The 25,066-nt window shown below is 31.9% G+C and overlaps 6 protein-coding genes across 8 annotated transcripts; 5 read left to right on the plus strand and 1 right to left on the minus strand.

Moving 5' to 3' along the window:
- Nucleotides 1-11,244: 11,244 nt before the first annotated feature.
- LOC108857593 (transcription factor MYB15-like) lies at nucleotides 11,245-12,700 on the plus strand. The gene is made up of 3 exons (XM_018631590.2): nucleotides 11,245-11,544; nucleotides 11,651-11,780; nucleotides 11,982-12,700. The coding sequence occupies exons 1-3, from the start codon at nucleotides 11,265-11,267 to the stop codon at nucleotides 12,547-12,549; spliced, it is 978 nt and encodes a 325-aa protein (XP_018487092.1). The 5' UTR covers nucleotides 11,245-11,264; the 3' UTR covers nucleotides 12,550-12,700.
- Nucleotides 12,701-13,759: 1,059 nt separating this feature from the next.
- On the plus strand, nucleotides 13,760-15,326 carry LOC108858842 (putative F-box protein At3g23260). The gene has a single exon (XM_018632709.2). The coding sequence runs from the start codon at nucleotides 13,952-13,954 to the stop codon at nucleotides 15,101-15,103; it is 1,152 nt and encodes a 383-aa protein (XP_018488211.1). The 5' UTR covers nucleotides 13,760-13,951; the 3' UTR covers nucleotides 15,104-15,326.
- A 314-nt stretch (nucleotides 15,327-15,640) lies between these two features.
- On the plus strand, nucleotides 15,641-18,703 carry LOC108861743 (probable methyltransferase PMT1). 3 transcript variants are annotated; one of them, XM_056986128.1, is made up of 8 exons: nucleotides 15,641-15,816; nucleotides 16,079-16,358; nucleotides 16,447-16,611; nucleotides 16,687-16,869; nucleotides 16,940-17,534; nucleotides 17,603-17,715; nucleotides 17,805-18,025; nucleotides 18,100-18,703. In XM_056986128.1, exons 2-8 carry the CDS (start codon nucleotides 16,116-16,118, stop codon nucleotides 18,416-18,418), a joined length of 1,839 nt encoding a protein of 612 aa, XP_056842108.1. In that variant the 5' UTR covers nucleotides 15,641-15,816; nucleotides 16,079-16,115; the 3' UTR covers nucleotides 18,419-18,703. The 3 variants fall into 3 exon arrangements, with proteins under 3 accessions (XP_056842108.1, XP_018491190.1, XP_018491191.1); XM_018635688.2 differs by having other exon boundaries at nucleotides 15,642-15,832; XM_018635689.2 differs by having other exon boundaries at nucleotides 15,642-15,828.
- A 1,175-nt stretch (nucleotides 18,704-19,878) lies between these two features.
- Nucleotides 19,879-20,584, plus strand: LOC108861004 (CRIB domain-containing protein RIC5-like). Its single transcript, XM_018634836.2, has 2 exons — nucleotides 19,879-19,979; nucleotides 20,067-20,584. Exons 1-2 carry the CDS (start codon nucleotides 19,899-19,901, stop codon nucleotides 20,445-20,447), a joined length of 462 nt encoding a protein of 153 aa, XP_018490338.2. The 5' UTR covers nucleotides 19,879-19,898; the 3' UTR covers nucleotides 20,448-20,584.
- Nucleotides 20,585-21,583: 999 nt separating this feature from the next.
- LOC108859319 (60S ribosomal protein L36a) lies at nucleotides 21,584-22,666 on the plus strand. The gene is made up of 4 exons (XM_018633211.2): nucleotides 21,584-21,656; nucleotides 21,822-22,001; nucleotides 22,259-22,333; nucleotides 22,431-22,666. Exons 1-4 carry the CDS (start codon nucleotides 21,654-21,656, stop codon nucleotides 22,488-22,490), a joined length of 318 nt encoding a protein of 105 aa, XP_018488713.1. The 5' UTR covers nucleotides 21,584-21,653; the 3' UTR covers nucleotides 22,491-22,666.
- A 653-nt stretch (nucleotides 22,667-23,319) lies between these two features.
- Nucleotides 23,320-24,250, minus strand: LOC108857783 (uncharacterized). The gene has a single exon (XM_018631796.2). The coding sequence runs from the start codon at nucleotides 23,807-23,809 to the stop codon at nucleotides 23,441-23,443; it is 369 nt and encodes a 122-aa protein (XP_018487298.1). The 5' UTR covers nucleotides 23,810-24,250; the 3' UTR covers nucleotides 23,320-23,440.
- Nucleotides 24,251-25,066: the final 816 nt, after the last annotated feature.

The raw sequence follows: 25,066 nt of genomic DNA on the forward strand, positions 1-25,066 counted from the left end.
ATGTTTGTGTAGTGTAAGACTATTATTCTCTTGAACTGTTAAAGATCAACTTGAAAATGTTGATTATTTAACGTTCTACAAAATATATGAAGTTTGGGTTAATATAATTCAAGACATTAATATCTTGGAAAGATTACAAATTTCTTCTTTCTTTTCTTTTCTTTTTGAAACTTGATCACAAAAATTTCTTAAAAGAAATTATTCTGAATGTATCCGAATTGCAATGGGATAAACATTAGATGCGTTTTAATCATCGGTCGGTGGTGGTAATAAATTATACCATTTGGAAAGAAATTCTAATATAGAAACTACATCCTTGCAGGCCCATGTGAGCTGATATGAAGTATAGCTTTGATGTTTAAACGAAATTATTATGATTGTAAAGATGCATGTGATAGTCTATACCATATACGCATAATGCTAAGAAATAAATAAGGGATGAAGAAAGTCAAATATTGGTGTAAAAGCAGGTCACACTGCTCAGGTATAGTAGATAATAATATTATCCCACGATAGTTATGAAACTAAGCGTACGTAACTAGATTAACCTAGAGTGTTTCTCTCATGAACACGTTTTTTAAGAATTAACTATTGTAAAAATAATAAGAAATATATTTTAATACATGACTTACCAAAGGTTTACTTTCAACAGAACACACAAGAGATAGTTTTTTTTTTTTTTTTGAAAAGAGATAGTTTATACTATTTCAAAAAGATTACTTTAATTTTAAATAGTAGTTTCAATTATATAAATAACTACCTATAAATCAAAATAAAAACGAAAACAAAATATATGTATAAATGTTAAGAAACAACTCAAATAAATTGATTTTAAGACAATTTCTGAACATATCAAATTAGGTTATTAATGTATGTTTAGAATATTGAGTTCAAAAGATAATTTAAATGTTAGATTACTAAGCATAATAATTGGTATGATGAAAGTTAGCTGACTACAGTTTGGTGTTTTGAGTTCATAATAGTGTTGAATATCTATATTATTTAACAATTAACTTTTAAAATTAAGTTGTTTTTGTCATGCAAAAAAGATCAACTGTGTTATACTCTTGTAACAATAACTTTTGTATCCAAAATGACTTAATCAATATAAATGAAGATAAAATGGACAATTTTTAAGATTAAATGTTAAAATGACTTTCATTTTGAAAATTTAAAATTTTTAGCAGTTCACATGAATTAATTAAAAAGGAAGTATTTAATCGAGGTTTATGAAACTTTTTATAAAAGCATATTTTAGCCCAAAGAAAAAAAAAAAGAAAAACCAAAAATGAGATTATGATTTGGACAAAATAAATTGACAAAAAAAGATATTTGGACAAAATTAAAAAAAAATAGTTCGGGCCTTACAAAACTGAGAATAGCAGAAAAAACTGTAACCAACAAAGCCACTAACGAATGCACGAGGGTTCTCCACTGACGTCATACTATGTTCACTACCCAAAAAGCAAGCCATCCAAACAAAGGATTAGGATATCCAAATTAGTGGACCATATATTTTTTTTTAAATTAGTTGTATCTATAATTAAATAAATCTTTATATGTTTTTTCTATTAAAATATAATTTATTATGCATTTTTAGTTAGAATAAAATTTGTTAAAGTTCCAGTTCTAATTTCTTTTGAATTCAGATTTGAACGATTCCAAAATTATGAATTTTAAATTTTTAAAAAGTTAATAGATGCAAGCGAAGATATTTTGAAGATATCATATTTGAATCTGAAGTTTTTTTAAGAAATGTTACGCTTTCATGTATAATTGATGATGATTTGTTTAAGAAACTAAAAAAAAATCGAGAATCAATGTCCGAAAAAATTCGAAACACATAAATTATTTGTCGCATATTGTTAACCATTTCGGTGTAATCGCCACAGCTGAGAGAAATTTTTCGAAATTGATGCTAATAAAGATTTGCGGTCTTCCATATAATCAGAAAAAATGTAAATAAACTTATATTTCTAACAATACGTGTATATAATATAATTGTTTTTTTAAAGCTGATTTATTATGATATTACAATTATTAGGAAGATTACACAGACGATTCGACAACCGACAATACTACATGTCTTATGAAGATCTACGACTAACTGCATCATCTGAACTGTCCTATGAAGATCCACGTCTGACCAGATTTACTTGCACCATGTTGAAGATCCCTTGTAATCATTCCTTCCATAATCTGCATAGTTGTCTGTAATCTTTCCTTCCATAATCTGCATAGTTGCCTAATAAATCACGCTCTCTCTGGAACTTGAAACCTAGATTTAAGATAATCTGCAATAAATTGCATAGTCTGGGAGTCGAACCCCATACATAAGTGTAGAAGCATTTAGACTTTAATATAATTGTTTTTATAAATAGATTGTGAGTATTGATTTTTAATATAAATATTTATGCTATTTCTACTTTTTTGTAGTATTGATAAAATCTATAAAATGCATAGTTTTAAATTTTGACTTGGACAGTATCAAAGCAGGCACTGACTATGTTCAATCATCTCTTAACCTGGTTACTTTGGGTCCTTTAATCATCGTTGTATTTCATGCCTCATATTTCAAATATGCTAAATACGAAGGCAGAATCTAAATATCGTATTTACTCCAGCTAAAACCCCTTGGAAAGCCAAACTATTATGAAATACTCCCTCTGTTTTTTAAAGATCCATGTTCTAGGAAAAAAATTTGTTTTAAAAAGATACATTTTTTACTTTTTCAATGTATTATTTAATGAAAATCTGTTAACTTCAAGAAAATTAATTGTGTTTATTGGATTTTTATTGGTTAAAGATTATGGAAAATTGTTATTCACAAAAATCAATACATTTTTAATGTGATTTCTTAATATATGTGAAAAGTTTAAAATATGTATCTTTAAAAAATAGAGGGAGTATGACAATTACTATAATATGATCACATGCTAATATGCTCCAGAATCGTACCAGTGTCGTCATTGTCTGTATATCATTCTTCTTCACACAAGGCTGATTGGAACTTGGAAGTTGTTAGCAGCTTGGGTTCGTAGAAGAGGGAAAAAGCTCATGACGAATATTCCCATTTAATGTTTAGAAACTAAACATTAATATTACTCATTAAAACTTATTATCAATGATTAGAGATATATTAAGTAGTACTATCGACCAAAACATCTTAAAATGGAAAAATGATTATTGACTATACGAAGTATTCGCTATCAGATGGTTAACCATTAAACCAAACTAATGCATACCTAACTACACGAAATATATGTTATGCATGACAACATCTTTCAATTTAGTGATGTTATGTAGTTAACATCACGAGTTTAACTTTATTCATCCGAAAATGATGTAGACGCCAGTGACTGTTTAAATCTTCTATTTATCAATAAAAATATGATGTACTTGACGATAGTTTAACTAAAATTATATTTTGATTCACATTTTAAAAGCGTAAAATTATTGTTAACAAAATCTAATTTACAAAATCAGTATGTTTTATAAAATTTTGATAAGTAGTGTTTTAACCTTTTTATTTTAGTGTATTTGATAACTATATAAATATATTATTTTATTTATATTAAGAATTACTCATTTAATATGAAAGTTATATAATGTATTATTCAGTTTTGTTTTAATTATTTTAAACTGTTTTGTTATTAAATTTTAATAAAATTTCTGTAACACATTTGATGAATTATGTGATATATACTTATTTGATAAAAAAATATCATAAACTTTATTTGATGTCAATTTATTGACTTTTTATATTATTTTTAATATAAAATTAATGAATTATTTTATTTTCATATAAACAAATTGCATTCATTTAAACTTAGTAAAATTATAATATTAGATTTTTATTCTTAGATTATTTTTTCTTAAAATTATATAATTAATAATTGTATACATGAGATAATATTTGGTTTAAGTTGACATCAAATAAGTTTTAAGCAAATAAAAATGTTAGAATGACGTCAAATAAGTTTTATAATTAAAAGTTTATCAAATAAGTATATATCACATAATTAATCAAAATAATTAGGGAAATTTTATTAAAAGTTCATAACAAAACAGAATAAAATAATTAAAAAAATAAATAACATCTTATATAACTTTCATATTTAATATAAATAAAATAATATAATTATATAGTTTTCAAATACATTAAAATAAAATGTTAAAATACTACTTATTAAAAATGTTAGAACATATTGATTTTATAAATTATATTTTGTTAAAAATATTTTTTACACTTTTAAAATGCGGATTAAAATCTAATTTTACTTAAATTAAAGTTGTATCGATCATATTTTAATTGATAAATCAAGATATTTAAAATAGTAAGCCAGACAAGATAAACAATCATCATGTCTTCATATACAATAGTAAAGTTCTAAATTGTAAATGATAACTAAGTATAATAAAATACGTCTTAGTGGAAATATAGTATTATAAAATCTTAACCAATCATGAAAGAATTTATGACATCTTTTATGCATTTTAAGTTTAGTTTTCTATTTTTGTGGTGGCAACTGCACCCTTGCTGTTATATGTAGATTCGCCGAGATTACCATTAGACTACTAACTTATATATAGAGAATGAGTTGATGGAATAAAACAATAAGAAAAATATAACCACTGAAAAACCATTAAAAGATCTAGGATCTTGTACTTGAATGGTAAAAAAACAGGATTAGGATGCTAACGCGTTTTAGATTTAATCTATTTACTATCGAAATTAAGTCAAATTGTCACATATCTTTTTTTTACAAGAATTCTTTTACATATCTATATTGATAAATGTCGTTATTTTCGGCCTATTAAAATACCGTGGGAAATAATTTATCCGTGGCTATATATCTTTTTAAAAATTAGTATAGACTCTTCTATAGGTTTAACCAATTATACTTTTATTTTAACTAAACCTTTCTTATATACATAAATTTAATTGTTAACAGGATACTAAATTTATATATACTTATAACTATTTAAAAAAAAATATTAATAAATTTAGTAAAATATAAAACACAAATATTAATATTATAGATAATTATATAAATTATAGATTAATTTGTACAATAAAAATTCAAAATAAATTGAGGTCATAATAGTATTTTCTTAAATTTGAAAACATTATTTTTATTTTTCTCAAAATGATCTATACTATTAAAGTAGGATCTCTTGTAAGATTTTGCTTTTAGTTGTATGACATAATTACAATATCGTATCATTTTATATTTATGCACAGCACAATTAACTAATATCAACTAAACAATTAATTTAGGAAATATTTCAAAACAAAAAAACAATTAGTTCATGTATATTCTCTCCTTTATCATTTTCTTTTCAAAACATACTATTATATTTATTATCCTCAAAAAATATTTGCAACAATTTCCTAAAAAAATATATACTATAAATTTTTATAAATAATTTTTTGAGAATATTATTGGTTTTTAATTTAGAGTTTTTGATAAATATGGTTTTTCGTTTTTTGTACAAAAATTGGCTTTTGTAGATAAAAATAATAATGAAAAACTAGATAGCCATCATTACTCCGGTTGATACAAAAAAAAGCCATCATTACTCCCTTCCTTTTTTTCGTGCTTAATTTTATTTTATACAAAAAGAAGAGATTATGAATATGGTTGTTGACAAGTGATTTAAGTTGAACACTAACATGTGGTAAACATTTATAACGTTCGAAAGTAGCACTATCTTTTCCTTCAAAAAAGTATTCATTATCGTCGTTTGTTGGTATTTATCGGGGGCTGTGCAAAAATAAACATTAGCAAGAAAACTTGAACATGAGTATTAACAAATATCAAAATTTTGTTTGTACTAGACACTTTGATTCTCATGTTTTGATGAAAAATAATTCATGGACTTAAATTTAATGTATATTATATTTTTAATTATATATTTAAATTAGTTAACAATTGTATCACGACTCAGTTTTCGAAATATTCTTGCTTATATTCGAAATATTGATATACAAGTAATAAGATCTAGTAATCGTTGGGACACATATATATCCAATTCCGATAACTCTTTAAAAAAAAATTGAAAACTCATTTTCATGCATTTCTAATAAATATTCACTAGATTTTGACCCGCGCTTTTGAAGCGCGGAATATTTTACGATGAAAAATTTCACTAATAATTTAACAAATATTTTGGTAATTTTTAAAGAGTGTGTATTTAAAATATTTTGCATTTAAATCAGTGTTTTTAAATTCAACCCGATTATGATTATACCGGTTAATCCGGAGATCTGACAATTCAATTTATGTTTTTAAAATATTCATATTAAAAAATCACTAAACCCCAAGACTAACCGATTGAACTAATGGATGACCGATATGTAATCTAATTGGATTTAAATTGTAATAGTTTCATAATTTATAATTTTATAATCGAAATTTTAAAGTTTACTATTTTACAATTTATGAAATTATGACAATTCTACAAATTTTAAAGAGAAAATGATAGATATAAAATAACGAAGATTAATTATTGTATTATTTGGAAATATTGATAGTAGTATAAAAAATATATTGTTTGGAAACATTGATAATAGTATAAAGAAATAAGTATATTGTTTGGAAACATGGATAGTAGCAAGGAACATTAGTGATTTAATGTATGTTTAACTATAAAGTATAAAAGTGTATTTAATTTAAAAACTTACAAAACAAATGTTAGGTCCAACATAATGTTTCTGTTTTAATAAGACAGATAACCCATATGCATTACTACTACTATTGGATATTGACATAAAGTGAACGAGTTAAAACGACAATCCAGTGTAAAAACGCTGGTTGCAACCTTGTCAATTCAATACCAGGAAGGCAGGAACCTTGACACCTTGTGTTATGTATTGCAAAAATAGATAACGTGTGAAGTCAAAGTATTGACAAAAGTTATGGTACATAAGAACGCCGGAAGAATTAATATCTCAGATTCTCAATTCATCGTAATTACGATGGAAAGAATCTTGGATATTTTGTACACATACATTCCTTCAACGTCCAAATATAGTTTTAGTAATTGTCCAGTCTCCCGTCGATGCAGTATTAATTGTCTTATAGACTAATACAAATTTTTCAATAACATATTTCATCACATAATTTGGAGCTAAATTCTGAGATTATAAGTTGATCGATCGTCTGCTAATTACCAAATTAACTTGGACGTCGGTCATCGAACTTGAGTAGCAATATTACTAAGAGAAATGTAAATATTTGCATTTTAGTATTTTCGTTGGTCTTATTGATCATAATTTAGCCACGGTAAATGCAAATCAGCTGTAGATCATCACCAGACCTCGTATTCTAGTGGTTTATAATAAGGTTGCAGCTATGTAAACGTTCGACGTCGTAACCAAGTAGGTATGTAAAATATAAAAGAGAGTAAAAACTCAGTTGTAGATTATCATGTGGTTGCAATAAATTAAAATTAGGATCAACGTTAACAGAAAATAAACTAGATTCGCTTGTTATGAATAACAATGGTAATTTGACTTTTGGTAATATGAAAAGAAATCAATGCATGTTGATAAGGAAAATATTTTCAAACATACCAAATCATATATCAATATATCATAGTGGTTTTTTTTTTGATAAAAATATATCATAGTGGTTTTGCATTAATATTTCGTTTGATCGCTATTTGAATATCATAAACCATATTTAAATAGCTATTAAATTCATATCAGTATAATGAAAAATAAACATGTACTATATTAAAAACAATGGGTGTAACTGGTAAACAACATAAGAACGTGAGGAATATATAGAAAAAAATGAATATGAATAAAACTTTGGGAAGAATGAGAAATGATGATTTTTAATCAAAACTATTAAAAACAGACTTGTTCTATAGTTCATTATAAAAAAATGAACAGAAAACAAAAACTATTTCTCTTTATAAAAAATGTTAAGAAATATTGTATTCTCCTTTTATTCTTTTGGTTACTATTCAAAGCCAAAATTGTATCAACAAATCAATCTGAACTTTGAAAATACCAAAACATTAACCATGGGATAAAAAGAATATCTTATTCTACGGAATGTGAACACATGTACTTATTGTATATGCCAAAATTTAGCAAGTTTCTATTACGCACTTAATCTGTAATTGACCGTGAGAGAAACAAGACCCGTAATCGGAAAGGAAATCCAATATTCTACCAAATTATATTATTGAAAGAATTAGTATTAAGAGGAAAATTAGTGGAAGAATGGTCCTGTTAAACTATTTATAATATCCGCTACTATTTCGGGAACAGGACAAAAGCACCAAACCCCACCTTGTTCTATGATCCATCACACAGTACGTGCTATTGTAAGTTTAATGTTTGTTAGAGCACGTCCAATGATGTTACTCTGGACTCGATAACCGAAGTAAATATGATATAGCTGAAACCTTGATTTCAAACTAGAAACACAAAAGAGTGTTTTCTTAACTTGAACACAAGTTAAAATAATTTGAGTGACAACAAATTCGAATTCAGATCTTTTGAAAATTTTGAAACGTACCATCCGACTTGATTCGTGATTAACACAAAAGAGTATTTAATTAATTATTTAGTTGCTTGGTGTTTAATTTACTTATCCAGCTAGTACGTCCATGATTTTTACCCCATCAAAAGAGTTTCATAACTTTATTTAGTTTGGAAACATAGGAGAAAGTTTAATTCCTCGGTGTCAATTAATAGGTATGTTTTAGTCGGAAAAAAATAATAGCTATGTTGAAATGAAACCTGCCGAAGGCCTCTTTCGTTGACCCGTAAACTTTGAACAAACACTTTAATCAACTTAAGTGTGTGTGAACGCGTTAGTCAACTTGCATTACGTTACATGAGCTATTTCGCCCGGTCAAATCTAATATTTTTGTTTTATATTTACTTTTTTTGGTGTACATTTAAGGAGTTATTAGATTCTGCAGAATTATTATCCCAACAAAAAATTATTTTTTTAATATATAAACTATTAAATAATAATAGTTATAAATATTTAAAAAAAAATTGACTACTTTTGTATAAATTTATTATATAGTGTATTGATTGTAACTAGTGATGTATAATAGATATTTTAATTTACTTTGAATTGATAAATTTTAAAAAATTATAAACTTTTATTATTATTTTAATTAAAAAATAAAGTAAGTTTATTTCTAATATGTCAATGATATATATTAATTTAATTAGTTATTTAAATAATAAGAAGTAGATTTTGTAAAAAAATATAGTAAAATAAGAAATATTTAAAATATAAATAAATATAATGTTTGATGATTCCTTCTATTTAAATGTTTTAAAAAGTAAGTAATGACTGAAATATTTTAATGATATTACTTCTAGAATGAGTTATAATCTCAGTAACATTTTTTGTAAATCACATGTTAACTAAAAATTAATTTTATATATTTCTCTTAGCTTAAGAAAATACTTACTCGATGACTATTTTTCAAAGCCAAGACAGATATGAGTTCAAAATAAAAATTATGTTAGGTAAAATTTAGAATACTAATTAATTAGGTTATATCATAAAAGATCAATATTATAATAGTATTTGTTTAAACAGACATATATTAAAGAAATTGTTCGTCAACATGCAACTTTAACCGAATTACGGAACCAAAAGCAAATGAGTACTGCAGTTTACTGTCTAGTAATTATCACATATTTTGTAGTTAAAATACATTAAAACACTAATTAATCATTGTGCTACAAATGATTTATCGAAGTATATAAATATAGTCTGGAGGATGTATGTAGTCAAATTAAGTTTAAGAACTTTTCACATCATGAACTATTTTAAAAATCTGGAAGTTATATATACATGATATCTGTCAGATTTAGGCATATAATTCATATATTTTTGTAAGAAGGTTAAATAGTTAATCAAAATTTAAACCTTAAAGCTAACTTTTTTTTGAGCAACAAACCTTAAAGCTAACTAAAACCAATGTTTCTGTTTTACGTATGATTTTCAAGTTTGGTAGATGATGTAACATGTTAAAAAATTATAAATACTTGGTTAACACTACAAAAATTAACCGCAAAACCAATATTTTAACAGTTATATTTCTAGATGAAAAAAATAATCAAACGATACATCAAATTATATTTGTTCAGAAATAAAATTTATCGGTTTTGATTGGTACAGCCTTAACCAAACTGTTTTGCTCTATTAGTAAAGAGGTTTCAGCTGGAATTTCTATCATCGATTCGAAATAGCATTAACTACCCATAAATGTTTTAAGCGGTAAAAAAACCCAGATTTCTATAGGTTTCTTCAAACATAAAATAAAATATCAAAAAATAATACCAAAATGTAAACCAAAATTTTATTTTAAAATAAATTAATATTATATTTATAAATACTTTGCGCAAAAGAATTCTTAGTATACATTACAATTATTAGGTTTTTTGTGAAAACAACTACTAGAAATTGATATGATAACCTAAACAAGATTAACCAAGGCTTTAAGAAGTTTCTTTTGTGTGCGTGCACATATTAACAAATCTAAATCTTTATAAGAAAAGTAAAGAAATTACAAAATAAATCTTGTTTGGAAAAATGGAATAAAGAATCTGAGACATTATGGTTAAGTGGTAGAGAAAGAGTTTGGGACGCCGATACGTTTCGGATTTAATCCATCTGTTATACGAAATTAAATTATATTTTACCTAGATATTTAATATTGACATGGATTTTTGTTTTTGATTCATTTGAATATTCGAAAATAGAATTTATCTATGCATTGTACTTCTATTTGAAAATTAGTCTGGGTTTTTTTAGAGTTCGAGATATCCAGAATTAATAAAAAAAATTGAAAAGAATTTTTACGAGCAGATATACAAACAGTGTTTTATGGTCAACATATAATCCACCCAACGTTGATTTTCGTTTTGTCGTATATAATCGTAAACGTTGATTTTCCACAAAATGTACGTGTGGGCTCACTATAAGGCACTTCGTGCGTCTACCCGGCGACTTTGTTTACTCGGACCACATGTCTCGCCATCACACTCTACACACATTTTCTATTTATGCAAATAAATTATTTATTTTAGAAATATTTTGCAGTCACTGGAAAGAATCATACCCACATGCAATATAATATATGTACCAGTTTCAAAAAAAAAAAATATATGTACACCATACTTTTTGACTTTTGTGCCTGTAACCAAAGAAATCATCTCTCTCTCACATCTCCTCCTTCCGGGAGGCTTACCAAATGCTTTTGAATTCTCGCACATGCCTTTTGACAAATGCAGTATAAATACTCAAAACCATAAGGCAGTAATTCATAAGCATTTGATCACCGGAGTCTCTCTCGATCGTACTCACAATACAAAACTTCAAACATTTCACATTTTCACCAGCAATACACATCACCGGAAGATGGGAAGAGCGCCATGCTGCGAGAAGATGGGGTTAAAGAGAGGTCCATGGACGCCTGAAGAAGATCAAATATTGATCTCTTTTATCCACAAACATGGCCATAGTAACTGGCGAGCCCTCCCTAAGCAAGCTGGTATGAACAAATTAAAAGCTATACAATAATATATATATATATGGAGTCCAATTTCCTAAATATCATTATAAAATTTATTAACATTGATGATAACTACTAATTACAGGTCTTTTGAGATGTGGAAAAAGCTGTAGACTTAGGTGGATGAACTATTTAAAACCTGATATAAAAAGAGGAAATTTCACCAAAGAAGAGGAGGATGCTATCATTAGCTTGCACCAAATCCTTGGCAATAGGTAATTACTTTACACACTTCTGCTTTTACATATAAATTTATACGTACAAGTATGCCTATATACGGTATACGTACATCTAAAATACATACAATAATCAGCATCACAAGAAACATGTCTTGGTCCACTACAGTTAAATATACAATTATCCGCTCTTTTGAAAATTTTGTATTAAAGTTCTCTTTTTCTTGGTATTGTCTTTAGATGGTCAGCTATTGCAGCAAAATTGCCAGGAAGAACGGATAATGAGATCAAGAACGTATGGCACACTCACTTGAAGAAAAGACTCGAAGATTACCAACCCGCTAATCCTAAGAGCAGCAATAAGAAGAAAGGTACTAAACCTAAATATCAATCGGTACCGACACTTGGAAATTCATCAAACCCTTCTTCTGAAAGCTTGTTCTTGGCATCACCTTCGACAAGTGACGAGGTTTCTTCGGTGACACTCATGAGCCTCGAAGGCCATAACAACGAGGCTAAGATGGATAATAAATTGGGAGACATCAGTATTCCTGACCAAGATTGTTCTTCTTTCGAAAATTTTGGAGCAGATATCGACGAGAGCTTCTGGAACGAGGCGCTATATAGCCAAGATGAACATAATTACGCACTGAATCTTGAAGTGACTGGTTTTGATGATGAGACACAACAAGAGTTTCAGCAGTTAGGCTCTGTTGGAAATGAGATGGTTTTCGACAGTGAGATGGACTTCTGGTTCGATGTATTCGCGAGAACTGGAGGGGAGCAAGAACAATTAGATGGGCTATAATTAATTAACATGTTTGAAGAGTAAAGTCAATGGTGCAAATTATGGCTAAGAAAAACTTGTGATAAAAACTAGTTAGTTACTCCTATTAATTGGTGGTTTCAAGAGATTGTAATTATTTTCTCCAAGATAGAGTATTTAGCGACTTCGAGTAGTAATCAGTGTCAAGTGATTAACTATAACGTAGATTTCCTTGTTGATAAAATAATTAACCGACAAACATTGGATGCCATGCCAACAATATCGATTAAAATGTATTATTAAAGTACATTAGTATAATACTCCTCGGCTTTCTAAATTGGTTTCAAGTTCAATTATGGCGGAAAGGAAAAATAGCTAATTAACTAGCAAATTATCAGAGAAAGTAGCTTAATATATAAAGAAGAATTCTGTCCGTTGTGTGTCTTCCTTTTAAAATTCTACGAGACAGATTTTCCAAAGTTTGTGCCAAGAATGCATAACTGAAGAAGATATGATCTCTTGTCTCCATTGTAGATAGACATAACACGCACTGTATTGATGATTATGCATTGCAAGTTTGCAACCCATGACATGAAAGCATAGTTGGGTGTGGGAGCAAGTTAAAATCACGTATAGTAATTTTATTTAAAGAATTATCACAACTTTTCCCTAGTTATGTAACTACTAATTTCCCATAATGAGCGTTTCACTAGGAGAGCCACTCCCTACACATTCCCTGAGGCCGTTGTTCATCTACAATAAACGTTTTCAACTCCAAAGTTTGTTAACGTTTTGAAGGTTTTTTTTTCTTTTCAAATTCATATATACAATACAGTAATTACAACTCCAAAGTTTGTAAAATCCAGTAAATCAGAAGGTCATGGTGGTGATGGAAACGTTTGGCTTGAGAAGTAATGGTTCATCCAAGTACTCGAGCCCACTGCAATATCTTATCTTAGATGAGATGATTGATCGATAGTTGAACTGACTAGAGTACTTCCAGTCTCTCTGCTGAACTATGGTTTCGTTTTGACATAGAGCATGAATGAACCTCTTCTCAACTGGTTAGGAATGAGCTCAGTGAGGAAGCCTAACAAACCGACCTATTAAGCCGGCGAAGTTCAATTTTTAAGATAATTTTTGTTGCTTTAACCCACTGGCTAAAATTCATGTTGTTTTAGGAACTTTATCAATAGCGTATTTGCATTAAATGATACTTTGGTGCAAATAAGTTAAATTGTCTTTTTGTGTCAATTTTCAGAATAGGAAACCGGTATGTATATATACAGCATATTGGAAAATTAGGTCTTTCTGAAGTTTAAGAAAAAAAAAACTCTTCCTTGCGTCTCTCTCTGTCTGCTCCCATCATTCTTCAGCTCTCGATCTCATATTCCTATATTAGTTTTTTTTGTTTATCCGCACAGTTACTTAATCACAAGTCTCTATGCAGTTGACAAACCTTCCGAGTGATTTGATAGAGAACATACTCTCCAAGGTTCCGGATACACCTTTGGCACGATTCCGAACAACATCAAAACGTTGGAACGTTATGTTGAGTTCTGAGAGCTTTATTAAGAAACATTCTGCGAATGCACCGAAGGGGGAGTCTCTGTGTATCACGTTGATTCACTCTAGGGTTCACTTAGTAAGGATCAATCTCCATGATCCATCTGTTAAGGTTGCAACTCATCCATTCTACCTTAAAGATCCACTTTCCAGTTCTTCACAAGTCGATATACGTGATGTTTTTCACTGCGACGGCTTATTGCTATGCACCACAAAAGACAAGAGACTCGTGGTTTGGGATCCGTATTCAGGTGAAACCAAGTGGATAAAACCCAGAGACAGTGACAGATACAAGAAGAGCGACTACTTTGCTCTTGGTTTCGACAAAAAATCCTCATGCAAGCAATATAAAATCTTGAGGGTGGATCGTCAATATACAATACCAATAAAAAATTTCTACGAGGTCTACGACTTCACCTCTGATTCCTGGAGAGTTCTTGGTACGGCTACTGATTGGTATATACCAGATTATCGTCGTGGCATATCTATGAAGGGAAATACATATTGGCTTGCTAAGCGAATGGTGAAGCCAGAGACTGAATTCATACTAAGTTTCGATTTTTCAGAAGAGACGTTTCAGAGTCTGCCTCTTCCTCATCCTTTTCTAGGACTTACAGCTTTATCAGTGGTTAAAGAAGAGCAACTTTGTCTGTTAGGTTTTCAACTTTTTTTAATGGGTGAGGATGCATGTTCATCAGAACTACAAGTATGGGAGACAACTAGTACTGGATCATGGAATAAGTCTCTAGCAGTTGTAGGCCTTGATGGATATAGAGATATGTTTAACGATATGATTTCTAGAGGGATAAGTTTCTTGGCAGACGAGCAGAAAAAGGTTGTAATATGTTTGAACCGCGAAAACAACTTAAATATTCTGCGAGAAAACAAACACATATTGCATGAACATCTTGGTGGCGGTTCTAAATGCGTATCATCTCCCGCAGTTCTTATGAATTTTCCTCCGAGTTTGGCTCGAATTCAACAAGGCACATTTCTTAAGGGACGCAAAAGGAAAGCGGAAAGCATGTGACTTGTAATTCATGCGTTATTTATCTGATAATCCCAGTTTCTTGTTTTCTTGTTTTCTATTAGCTACTTTTTATACATTTTTCCTGGTTTTTGCCTAGGGGTTTTACAGCCTTTTTTTTGTTTGCTACCTTTTTAAACTTGGTCTATGTTGTTTGGTATTTCTAATGACTTGTCAAATTTACTAGTTCCATATATATATATATATATCTACAACCATCTTTCTGTTAGTTCATGTGAATCATATTGATACTTGAGTAAGTTGACCACGTTCGACAACATTTGTGTTTGTGTTTGTGTGTTGACAAAAAACAACAACTAATGCTTGTGTTGACAAAAAAAAAGGTCGTGTTAACATAAGTCAGTTCATGTTGCACAACACAGAAAAGCTCACCGACACAACACACAAAAGAAAGAAAAAAAAAAGAGAGGAAAAAATAATTAAAAAATAATTAAAAAATCAAAGCAAAGCAAATTGTTAAAATGGTTTAAACGAGCGTGGCTCTGGTCACTCGAACTCTTGGCTCTGGCTGGTTCAAGGAAGTAAGGGAAGAGAAGAAAGAAAGTTCTTTTCCAATATTAGAAGAAGCAAACTTGTTTAGATCCGATTCTCCCTCCCCATCTCCTCTTCTCTCTCTCTCTACTCTCTATTGAAAGACCGACGATTCTAAGAGAGCTCTATTCATCTTTGATCTGTTCCTCCCTCCAAATCTACAAGTGTGTGTGTGTGTGAGTGAGTTCATCCATCCCGTCGCTTCCTTAGTTTCGTGTGTGATTGTTTCTATTTTGATACAAATCCTCATTGGTTTCTTCTCATTATCAGATCCAAAATTAGAATCAAACTGTTTTAGAGATTAGCAATGTCTTTTGAATCAAAAAGGAGATCTAATAAGCGTTTATTTCAGTGAATAATCAATCTTTCTTGAGTCTGAATTGTTTTTATATAAAGTTTCAACCTTTTTGTTTGTTTGTTCCGTAGAATCTGAACTTACACGTAAAAAAAAAGGCGGGAGGCAATGAGGGGAAGATCAGAGGGAGGGAACAAGAAGAAGCCAGTGATTGTTCTCGTCTGCGTTGCTGCCCTACTCCTTGTTTTTGTCTACCTCTTCTTTGGCTCCTCCACCCATGCTATTGAGTACGGCAGGAAACTTGGTTTGTCTACTGTTGATAGTGATGATGCTACCAAGAAGGGCGACACTTCCACCTCCTTTTATGTTGACGATGATGATCCCAACGGTTTCACTCCAAGAAGCTTCCCTGTAACCTCTTACACCCTTTCTTTTTACAATGTTTTATTAATATGATTAGACAGTGTGGTTAAAGTTTTTTTTTTTTAATCTTATAAAGGTGTGTGATGATCGGCACTCGGAGCTTATCCCTTGCTTAGACAGGAACCTCATTTACCAAATGAGACTGAAGCTTGACTTGTCTCTGATGGAGCATTACGAACGCCACTGTCCTCCTCCCGAGAGGCGTTTCAACTGCTTGATTCCTCCTCCTCCAGGTTATAAGGTAAAGTTTTTTTTTCTTTCCCTTTACCACATCTGTTTGGTTAAAGTCAGTCTCTTTGACATTTTCAAAAATTAGGTTCCGATCAAGTGGCCGAAAAGCAGAGACGAAGTCTGGAAAGTGAACATTCCTCACACTCACCTTGCTCATGAGAAGTCTGACCAGAACTGGATGGTTGTCAAAGGAGACAAAATCAATTTCCCTGGCGGTGGCACTCATTTTCACTACGGTGCTGATAAGTATATTGCATCCATGGCCAATGTAAGGGCACCACTGTGACTAGATGTGGAACAGAGATACTTAAGCTTACTGATGCTATTCTTGATTACAGATGCTTAACTTTCCCAACAACGTTTTGAACAACGGAGGAAGACTTAGGACGTTTCTTGATGTCGGCTGCGGTGTTGCAAGTTTCGGTGGGTACCTTCTTGCCTCAGATATAATAACCATGTCCTTGGCACCAAACGATGTGCATCAGAACCAAATCCAGTTTGCTCTCGAGAGAGGCATTCCTGCATACCTCGGCGTTTTGGGAACAAAGAGGCTCCCATACCCGAGCAGATCCTTCGAGCTTGCGCATTGTTCGCGGTGCAGAATCGACTGGCTTCAGAGAGACGGTATCCTTCTTCTCGAGCTAGACAGGGTGCTTAGACCTGGCGGCTATTTTGCGTATTCGTCTCCTGAAGCGTACGCGCAAGACGAGGAGGATCTCAGGATTTGGAGAGAGATGAGTGCTCTTGTGGGGCGTATGTGTTGGACCATAGCTGCTAAAAGGAACCAGACTGTGATCTGGCAGAAACCGATGACTAACGATTGTTATCAGGAGAGAGAGCCTGGAACTCAGCCTCCTCTTTGCAACTCTGACAGTGACCCTGATGCTGTCTATGGTGTCAACATGGAAGCTTGCATTACTCAATACAGTGAACGTAAGTTTTTTCATTACTCCTCACAATATGTTGAACTTATGCTTACTGAAACATTGCAATTCCATTAGATGACCACAAAACCAAGGGAAGTGGATTGTCTCCATGGCCAGCTAGATTAACTTCTCCTCCACCTAGGCTTGCTGATTTTGGATATTCCACTGACATGTTTGAGAAGGATACGGTAAGTTTTAAAAGCATATGATCATCTTAGTTCTTGAGTGATATAGAGACTGTATATCATCTTATATCGTTGCTTCCCCCTATATGCAGGAAACTTGGAAGCATAGGGTAGATGCTTACTGGGATCTCTTGAGTCCTGCAATTCAATCAGACACTGTGAGGAACATAATGGACATGAAAGCAAGCATGGGTTCCTTTGCTGCCGCTCTGAATGACAAAGATGTTTGGGTTATGAATGTTGTTCCTGAAGACGGACCCAACACGCTTAAACTTATATACGACAGAGGCCTGATGGGTGCTGTTCATAGCTGGTTAGTTTAGTTAAAAATCAAAATCTCCACTAGCATATATATATATATGATATCTCGTATGATTATATTGGCAGGTGTGAAGCGTTCTCAACGTACCCTAGGACATATGATTTACTCCATGCTTGGGACATCATTTCCGATATCAAGAAGAGAGGTTGCAGCGCAGAGGATTTGCTGTTGGAGATGGATCGTATACTTCGCCCGAGCGGGTTCATACTCATAAGGGACAAACAGTCCGTAGTTGATCTTGTCAAGAAGTATCTCAAGGCTTTGCATTGGGAAGCAGTTGATACCAAGGCAACCTCCGATTCGGACCAAGACTCGGACAATGTCATACTCATTGTCCAGAAGAAGCTCTGGTTGACTAGTGAGAGCCTCAGAGACCTGGAGTGATGATCATGATCATTTATAATGAGGACAAGAACAAGATTCCACAGAAGATTTGGCTATTGAGATCATCTAATCAAAGCATACAACGAAGAAAGATTCGTTTTATAGCGGCATTTAAACGTTTTTTTTCTTTTTCTGTTTAATGTTTTCTTTCTTTTACATATTCATATATGTTCTTTTGTATGGTTCAGTAGAGAGGACTCAGTTTCCTATCAACTACAACTTTTTTTGGATGCAATTAGATGTAAAACATTCAATCATTAAATAATAGCTATATATATAGACCCATTGATTTTTGTTTCATGTAAGCACACTTTGGTCAAACATTGTTTTGCTACTTCTAAAATGTAGCAGAAGGGTGAAACAGTAATACAGTGTAATGAAAATCACTACAGAAACAAGTGCAAAGCAGCAGGACAGACAAGGAGCTCTATGGCTGGAAAATAAGTTTGTTTCATTATAATATCTCAATCAAACAGTTTCAGCATTTAGGTGAACATCATCTTATTAAGCTTTACCTAAATAACAATAACCGTATCTTCCGCGTTTGCCAGTAAAAACGACCTCACGGTGATGATGACTCAAAGAACCTTAATATAGGATTGAAGAAATTCCATTGAAATCTTCTGGTTATCGATTGACTTGAAACTTTTACATCCAATAATCATTAGCCATGTGTCCACTAGCCATATATTGAAAAGTAGACAAGAAAGAGAAAGAGGCTTTGTGCTCAAAGGACAGATTTTGAGATTTCTTTTTCCTTACGCTACCTCTAACAAAGAAATAGTTAAGAAACAAGAAACAGAAGTAGATCCAAAAACTTTTGATTTTTTCTAAATCATTTTGGAAAAACACATCATTTTAAAGTTCGTAACCAGGTACTTTATTTTCTTTAAATAACTCATTGTTCTTGTTAAAATGTGTTTTTTCTGTTATAAAAACATAAAAAATGCGTTGTTGTTCTTGTTTGTTCATGCATTCCTCTTGAATTTGCAGAAAACTCGTAGCTCTTGGAAATCAATATGATTCATCTTCTTTGTTAATAGGGTTCTTATCTCCACCCATAACATGTAAGTTCATTTGATTATTTTATTAAGATCTTTTATTTCGTGATATGATTCACCGGAAAACAATGGACACCTCTCTCATTCTTTTGCATCCTGAAAACCTAATGTAAAACACTAGAAAATAATCGTAAGAGAAATTATTAAAAGAGAATCTATATATAATAACTCATTTCTGATTTTCAAACAAGGGTTTTCATTTTTGCTTCTTGCGCAAGTTAGGTACGCAGCTGCGTGTTGAAGATGGCCTCACCAATGAAGGGTCTATTAAAAGGGTTGAGGTACATTGCTCGTATCTTCGGTGAGTTCTATAAAATTAACTCATAGATGTCTACGCACATTCCAAAAAATGGCCAATGAATCAGATTATTTAAATGTTATAAAAATGGTTGCATGCAGAGGATGAGAAGGAACCAGAAATGCAAATTGGACAACCAACCGATGTCAAACATGTTGCTCATATAGGATGGGAAGGTCCTTCTTCTACGACCCCAAGCTGGGTATAAAAATATATCTCCTTAGTGTTATATATATATAATATGCTTGCGGATGAGCTCATATCTTTTTTTTTGAATGGGAATGTGCAGATGAATGACTATAAGTCTCCCGAGGATGAGGCAAAAGGAAGTTCCAACAAGAAACCTGCGAGTTCAGGGGAGAGGCAAAAGAACAAGGGGAGGCGTAAATCATCTGCAAGCACAAACTCACCTGCAGAGTCTCCAGCAAGGCCAAGGCGCAGCACGGGTAAACAGAGAGAGAAGGACACAGGTTCAGGGTTAGACATACCTCAACAGAATGATCAGTCTGTGGTACAGAAAAGCTCGAGGCAGAAAAAATCAAAAGGAACAACGGCAGCAAGAGGAGGAGGCGGTGAACCTCCTCTGCCTGTTGCACCTGTAGAATCAAAGGAAACAGATATATCCGTGCGTGCGGTCTATCCTCGTGTGGGTATAGAGAGTTCTACATGAAGATGAAAGATGAGAAAAAGAGAGTTTTTTTCATTATCAAGTTTAGAGTAGTGTGGTGGTTTTGTTTTTTTCTTCTCATAATCTACAAACTTTTGTCTTTTCTCTACCTTCTGTTGGAGATGTGTTTGTATAACAAGACCCCCAATGTTAATTATCAAGCGATTTTAAGACGAGAAAACAGAACACTTTTTTTGTTGATTATGAATGAGGGATAACATATGCTTCGCTTAAATGATTTTGGTCACTCTGAAAGTATATGTCGGCAACCTTTCTATGTATTTTTGGATCCAAGGTTGTATTTGACTATTTGATTAGTTTACATAGACTTGAGTCTGCATCTATTGGACTTCGATTGTTTGCAGCGTTTACTTTCTTCAGCAAAGGTGTAGCATTTACATGTTATGATAGTTTTTTGTTTAAACGAAACCACAGCTTTTAGTATATTAAGCAAAACTCATTTGCTAAATTGCTGGTACAAAGCATTTAAAATTCGTTGAGATGAAACCAACAATTTTTTTATATTATAAAATAATTTTCTGATAATAAAATAATTTTCTGTCTTTATTTGTCATCTGAAATTAAAATATTCGTGAACACTTTATCTTACACCATCAGCAAAAGAACTCAATGCTGGAAACAACCATAAAAAAATTATATACAACTGAAAAGAAAATTTATCTTACAATACAACATGTTTCGAAGTAAATTGGAGAAACCAACTCAAACAAAAAAAAAAAATTCTCAATTTTCGAATTATAACAAAAGTCACAATTTTCAAATTTCTTAGTCCTAATTCTCTTCTCCCCAGCCGCGTGCAGCGGCAGACTGTGAACTATGTCCATGCACCTGTTCTTTTCTTCTTCTTTTTTTGTCACAAAACACCTGTTCCATGTCACCACCATCCACGATAGAGATCCATCTAAACACAGTGTTTGGATCCATGTAAAAATTATCAGTCCATAAAATGGCTTAGGATAGTGCAGTATAATTATCTAGCGTTACGGAAAAATAAATAATTAACCCGCACAATTTAACTCATCCAATAATGGACTAAGATTTTCTTACGAACTCTGCGTAAGCCCAAATGTTTATACTAAATACGGGCCGGCCCAAAGTCGTCATTTTAGATAGGGTTTACTATAAGTTCTGATTCTTTGGTTAGCGGACGACGGCACACAAGCTTCATTGAAGGTCAGACGAGCGAAAATGGTAACTGTTTCTTCTCTTTCCAAGTGATTTCGTATTCGTTGAGCTCGTTACGATTTTTTGATAGATTCGGATTAAGTCTTGTGGAGAAGAACAATTATTAGGTTAATAAGAGAAGTGTAGGCTTCCTTGGGCTAGTTGAAACTGAGGTGTATGTTTTGTTTGAAGGTGAACATTCCAAAGACAAAAAAGACATACTGCAAGAACAAGGAATGCAAGAAGCATACATTGCACAAGGTGACCCAATACAAGAAAGGTAAAGACAGTCTCGCTGCTCAGGGAAAGCGTCGTTATGACCGTAAGCAATCTGGTTACGGTGGTCAGACTAAGCCTGTCTTCCACAAGAAGGTAAACTAAATCATTTCCTTATTCTTCTTAATTATTGTTTTCTTTATATTTTGAATTAGGCCAGTTAGTTCATTTGAGCTAGTTTTAGATATCCTTAATCAATGTAGTGAAACCGTTTATCTTGTAGTTATAGGGACCGAGCTGTTCTTTTGTGAAATCTCTTATTAGATTTGGGTTTCTATTTGCTTATATGGATTTTTGTGTTAGAATCTGTTTCTAGGCTGATATGTATTTGTTTTGTGTTACCCGTTGAATAGGCTAAGACCACGAAGAAGATTGTCTTGAGGCTTCAGTGCCAAACCTGCAAACACTTTTCTCAGCACTCGATCAAGGTTAACCGAACTATCTTCATACATCAATTCTTCTTATTACCAGATCTGCAAGCACTTGGTAGTTTTTCTCACATGGTGTCGGTTTTTGTTTGTTCAGAGGTGCAAGCATTTTGAGATCGGTGGAGACAAGAAGGGGAAGGGAACATCTCTTTTCTAAGCTTGTCTTGTCTTAACTTTTTGCAAGTTTTGTTACTTGTGTCGGATCATGATTCCTTCTGTTTTAAAATCTTCCATTGCCCAAATTAAAATTTCAAATTATGCATGTAAAAGTGAGAGACTTTTTCAGATGTTCTTTGCTCTATGATGTCATTATTTAAACATTTTTGCTGCAAATTCATCCTTGTCCTGAAAACAAATCCTGATATTTTCATACTCTATCCACATAATACTATCTATTATCTCATGTTGGTTGGTGTTCTTGAATTTAACCTCTAGAAACAAATATCTTTGTATTTCCGCTAAACATAAAATCTCTTTATAACTATCATTTCTAGTTTTCAAACAGACCATGACGGCTTGGTAAGTAAGCAACCATGCATACCCACATTTTCTTAAATCTCCAGGAAAGGTTATTCATGTTCAAACATATACAAAGAATTGATGCCAAAAAAAAAACATATACAAAGAACAATGATATCTTTTTTTTAACGCTGATTTATTATGATATTACTAAGAACAATGATATATTTCTTAGCAAAATGTTAATGATAGTCTGATAGAGTGTTATGTTTATCTTTTTTTTTTTTTGGATATCTTTTGATAGGAATGTACACTACAAGTACAAGCATGTATCTTTCTCCACAATAAATTCTTGCTTGGCTTACCACACGCATGCAGTATGTATACTTTTATTTTTACTACACGTAGTAGTTTGCGTATCAAATTGGAGAGCTAATTAGGTTATATTTCTTATAGTAATGTTCGAGATCTTGATCCGAGTCAAGATTAGTCGTGTGCATGAAAATGTACTAGTAGATGCAAAACGATGAACACAAGACTAACAATTACTTATCAAACTATTAGTAACATGTTGAAAGATCATAAACGATACAAAGAGACGATCATAAGTAAAAGAGGAAAAGCTAATGGCAATGATGATATATATAGTTACATCTGAATCCATTTAGCAAGCTGGGTCGGGTTAACCACACCAGGAATATGGATCCCATCTGTCTTGAACACACTCGAGACGTCAGAGTAGCTCTGGTCAGTCTTCTTCTTCTTCACTTCCCTGTGTTGTTGTTGGGGCGACGGCGTGTCCAACGGCCCAACTTCAGCCCATCCAGGATATAGCTTCCGGCCCAACATAGTCCCGCACGTGAGGAACTCGTGAGCCATGTAGCCGGCCAAGACCCAGTTCGATGCAGCCGGAGTGGCTCTTGGATCAATATCCAAACCACTCTCCGTCGTGTCCTTGCGTTTCCTCGACGCGCCCGTCGTTTGAACTGTGTGCGCGTGGTGGTGGTTTTGACTCATTTGATTACTTTTCTTCAGATGATGCCACGTGGTTATCGGATTAAGTAGAAAAGAAAGGGCAGAAATGTCAATTACGTTTCATCTGAGGTGAAAAGCGTCAAAGGCATGACTTGTCGAGAAAAATAAGCGGACACGGACAAAAATTAATAAAAAAAAGTTTTCTCGATAAAAATAAAATAAAAGAGTTTTCTGATGATTTTAAATTAAAGAGAATATAAAAAGATTTAAAAAGCGATCGGAAGTTGCCGGATGGGATAAATCTGGTGACGGAACCGTCAAAGATCTGTGAAAATTCGAGGCCGTAGATCGGAGAAGATAAAGTAGGCTGAGATCGGGGAAGAGTTATCGCCGCCGGGACTCGGCGGAGGAGTAAGGAGCGGAAGACGGAGAGCAAAGGGGGATAAAATAGAGAGAGAGAGAGAGAGAGAGGGAGGGATGAATGGGAAAAGAGACGTAACTTATTATATTCGATAGATCAAAAAATGCAACGAGGTTTTAACTGGGCCTGCAATAAAATCTGATGACCTTTGTGGGCCTATATTAAATCTGATAGGCTTTTTAGAAGTCGAGGATGATGGGGAATTAAGTGAAGTTGGGCTACTTTAGATAGATATATCTTGCAATATTAGAGCATCAGGCTATGCTATCAGCAATGATTAAAGGTCTCGATACGACCCGTAAATACAGTTGTTACCGATGATATTGATTATTGGTATTTTGTAACGATCGCAAAAACGTTAAAAATCGTTTCTAACTGCTAAGGTAGTTTTCAATAGCATTTTGGTTGTTTTATTGTCTATGTGACTAGGGTCGGCCCGCCCTACGGGCGGGATGTGAACTATAAAATAATTTCAACGGCTAATATACAAATTAAAAACATTAAGATCTGGATAATGAAATTTTAGGCATGTATATCCGGATCCGGACCAGTTATATATTTTTAAAATATTTAAACATAATTATATCTATATATGTATACTATAAATATTTAGTTTAAAATGTCTATTTTTATTTTGTTTAACATTTAATATATACTTATTTTAATGTGATGTGTTCTAATTTTTATTTGATGTATATGTTGTGAGACCATACTATTATAATTATTATTTATATTTTTTGTTGTGGGTTTTTAGTTTGATGAAAACATAATTTTATTACAATTGACCAATTTTCCTATACAGTATAGTTTTATTTTAGAAATGAGAATATCCAAATATGTTTTATTTGTTTATTTATATTTGATCTAACTTGTATTGT

This window comes from Raphanus sativus, chromosome 5, assembly GCF_000801105.2.
Source record: "Raphanus sativus cultivar WK10039 chromosome 5, ASM80110v3, whole genome shotgun sequence".
NCBI lineage: Eukaryota > Viridiplantae > Streptophyta > Magnoliopsida > Brassicales > Brassicaceae > Raphanus > Raphanus sativus.

Bases quoted from the DNA above. Each gene is read 5' to 3' on its own strand.
- LOC108857593 (XM_018631590.2), top strand. From the start codon at position 11,265: ATGCCTTTTGACAAATGCAGTATAAATACTCAAAACCATAAGGCAGTA. The intron at 11,545-11,650 runs GTATGAACAAAT...TACTAATTACAG, and splicing joins AGCCCTCCCTAAGCAAGCTG to GTCTTTTGAGATGTGGAAAA. The intron at 11,781-11,981 runs GTAATTACTTTA...TATTGTCTTTAG, and splicing joins CACCAAATCCTTGGCAATAG to ATGGTCAGCTATTGCAGCAA.
- LOC108858842 (XM_018632709.2), top strand. From the start codon at position 13,952: ATGCAGTTGACAAACCTTCCGAGTGATTTGATAGAGAACATACTCTCC.
- LOC108861743 (XM_056986128.1), top strand. From the start codon at position 16,116: ATGAGGGGAAGATCAGAGGGAGGGAACAAGAAGAAGCCAGTGATTGTT. The intron at 16,612-16,686 runs GTAAAGTTTTTT...TTCAAAAATTAG, and splicing joins CTCCTCCTCCAGGTTATAAG to GTTCCGATCAAGTGGCCGAA. The intron at 17,535-17,602 runs GTAAGTTTTTTC...CAATTCCATTAG, and splicing joins CATTACTCAATACAGTGAAC to ATGACCACAAAACCAAGGGA.
- LOC108861004 (XM_018634836.2), top strand. From the start codon at position 19,899: ATGCAAATTGGACAACCAACCGATGTCAAACATGTTGCTCATATAGGA. The intron at 19,980-20,066 runs GTATAAAAATAT...GGGAATGTGCAG, and splicing joins CTTCTACGACCCCAAGCTGG to ATGAATGACTATAAGTCTCC.
- LOC108859319 (XM_018633211.2), top strand. The intron at 22,002-22,258 runs GTAAACTAAATC...CCCGTTGAATAG, and splicing joins AGCCTGTCTTCCACAAGAAG to GCTAAGACCACGAAGAAGAT. The intron at 22,334-22,430 runs GTTAACCGAACT...TTGTTTGTTCAG, and splicing joins TTTCTCAGCACTCGATCAAG to AGGTGCAAGCATTTTGAGAT.
- LOC108857783 (XM_018631796.2), bottom strand. From the start codon at position 23,809: ATGAGTCAAAACCACCACCACGCGCACACAGTTCAAACGACGGGCGCG.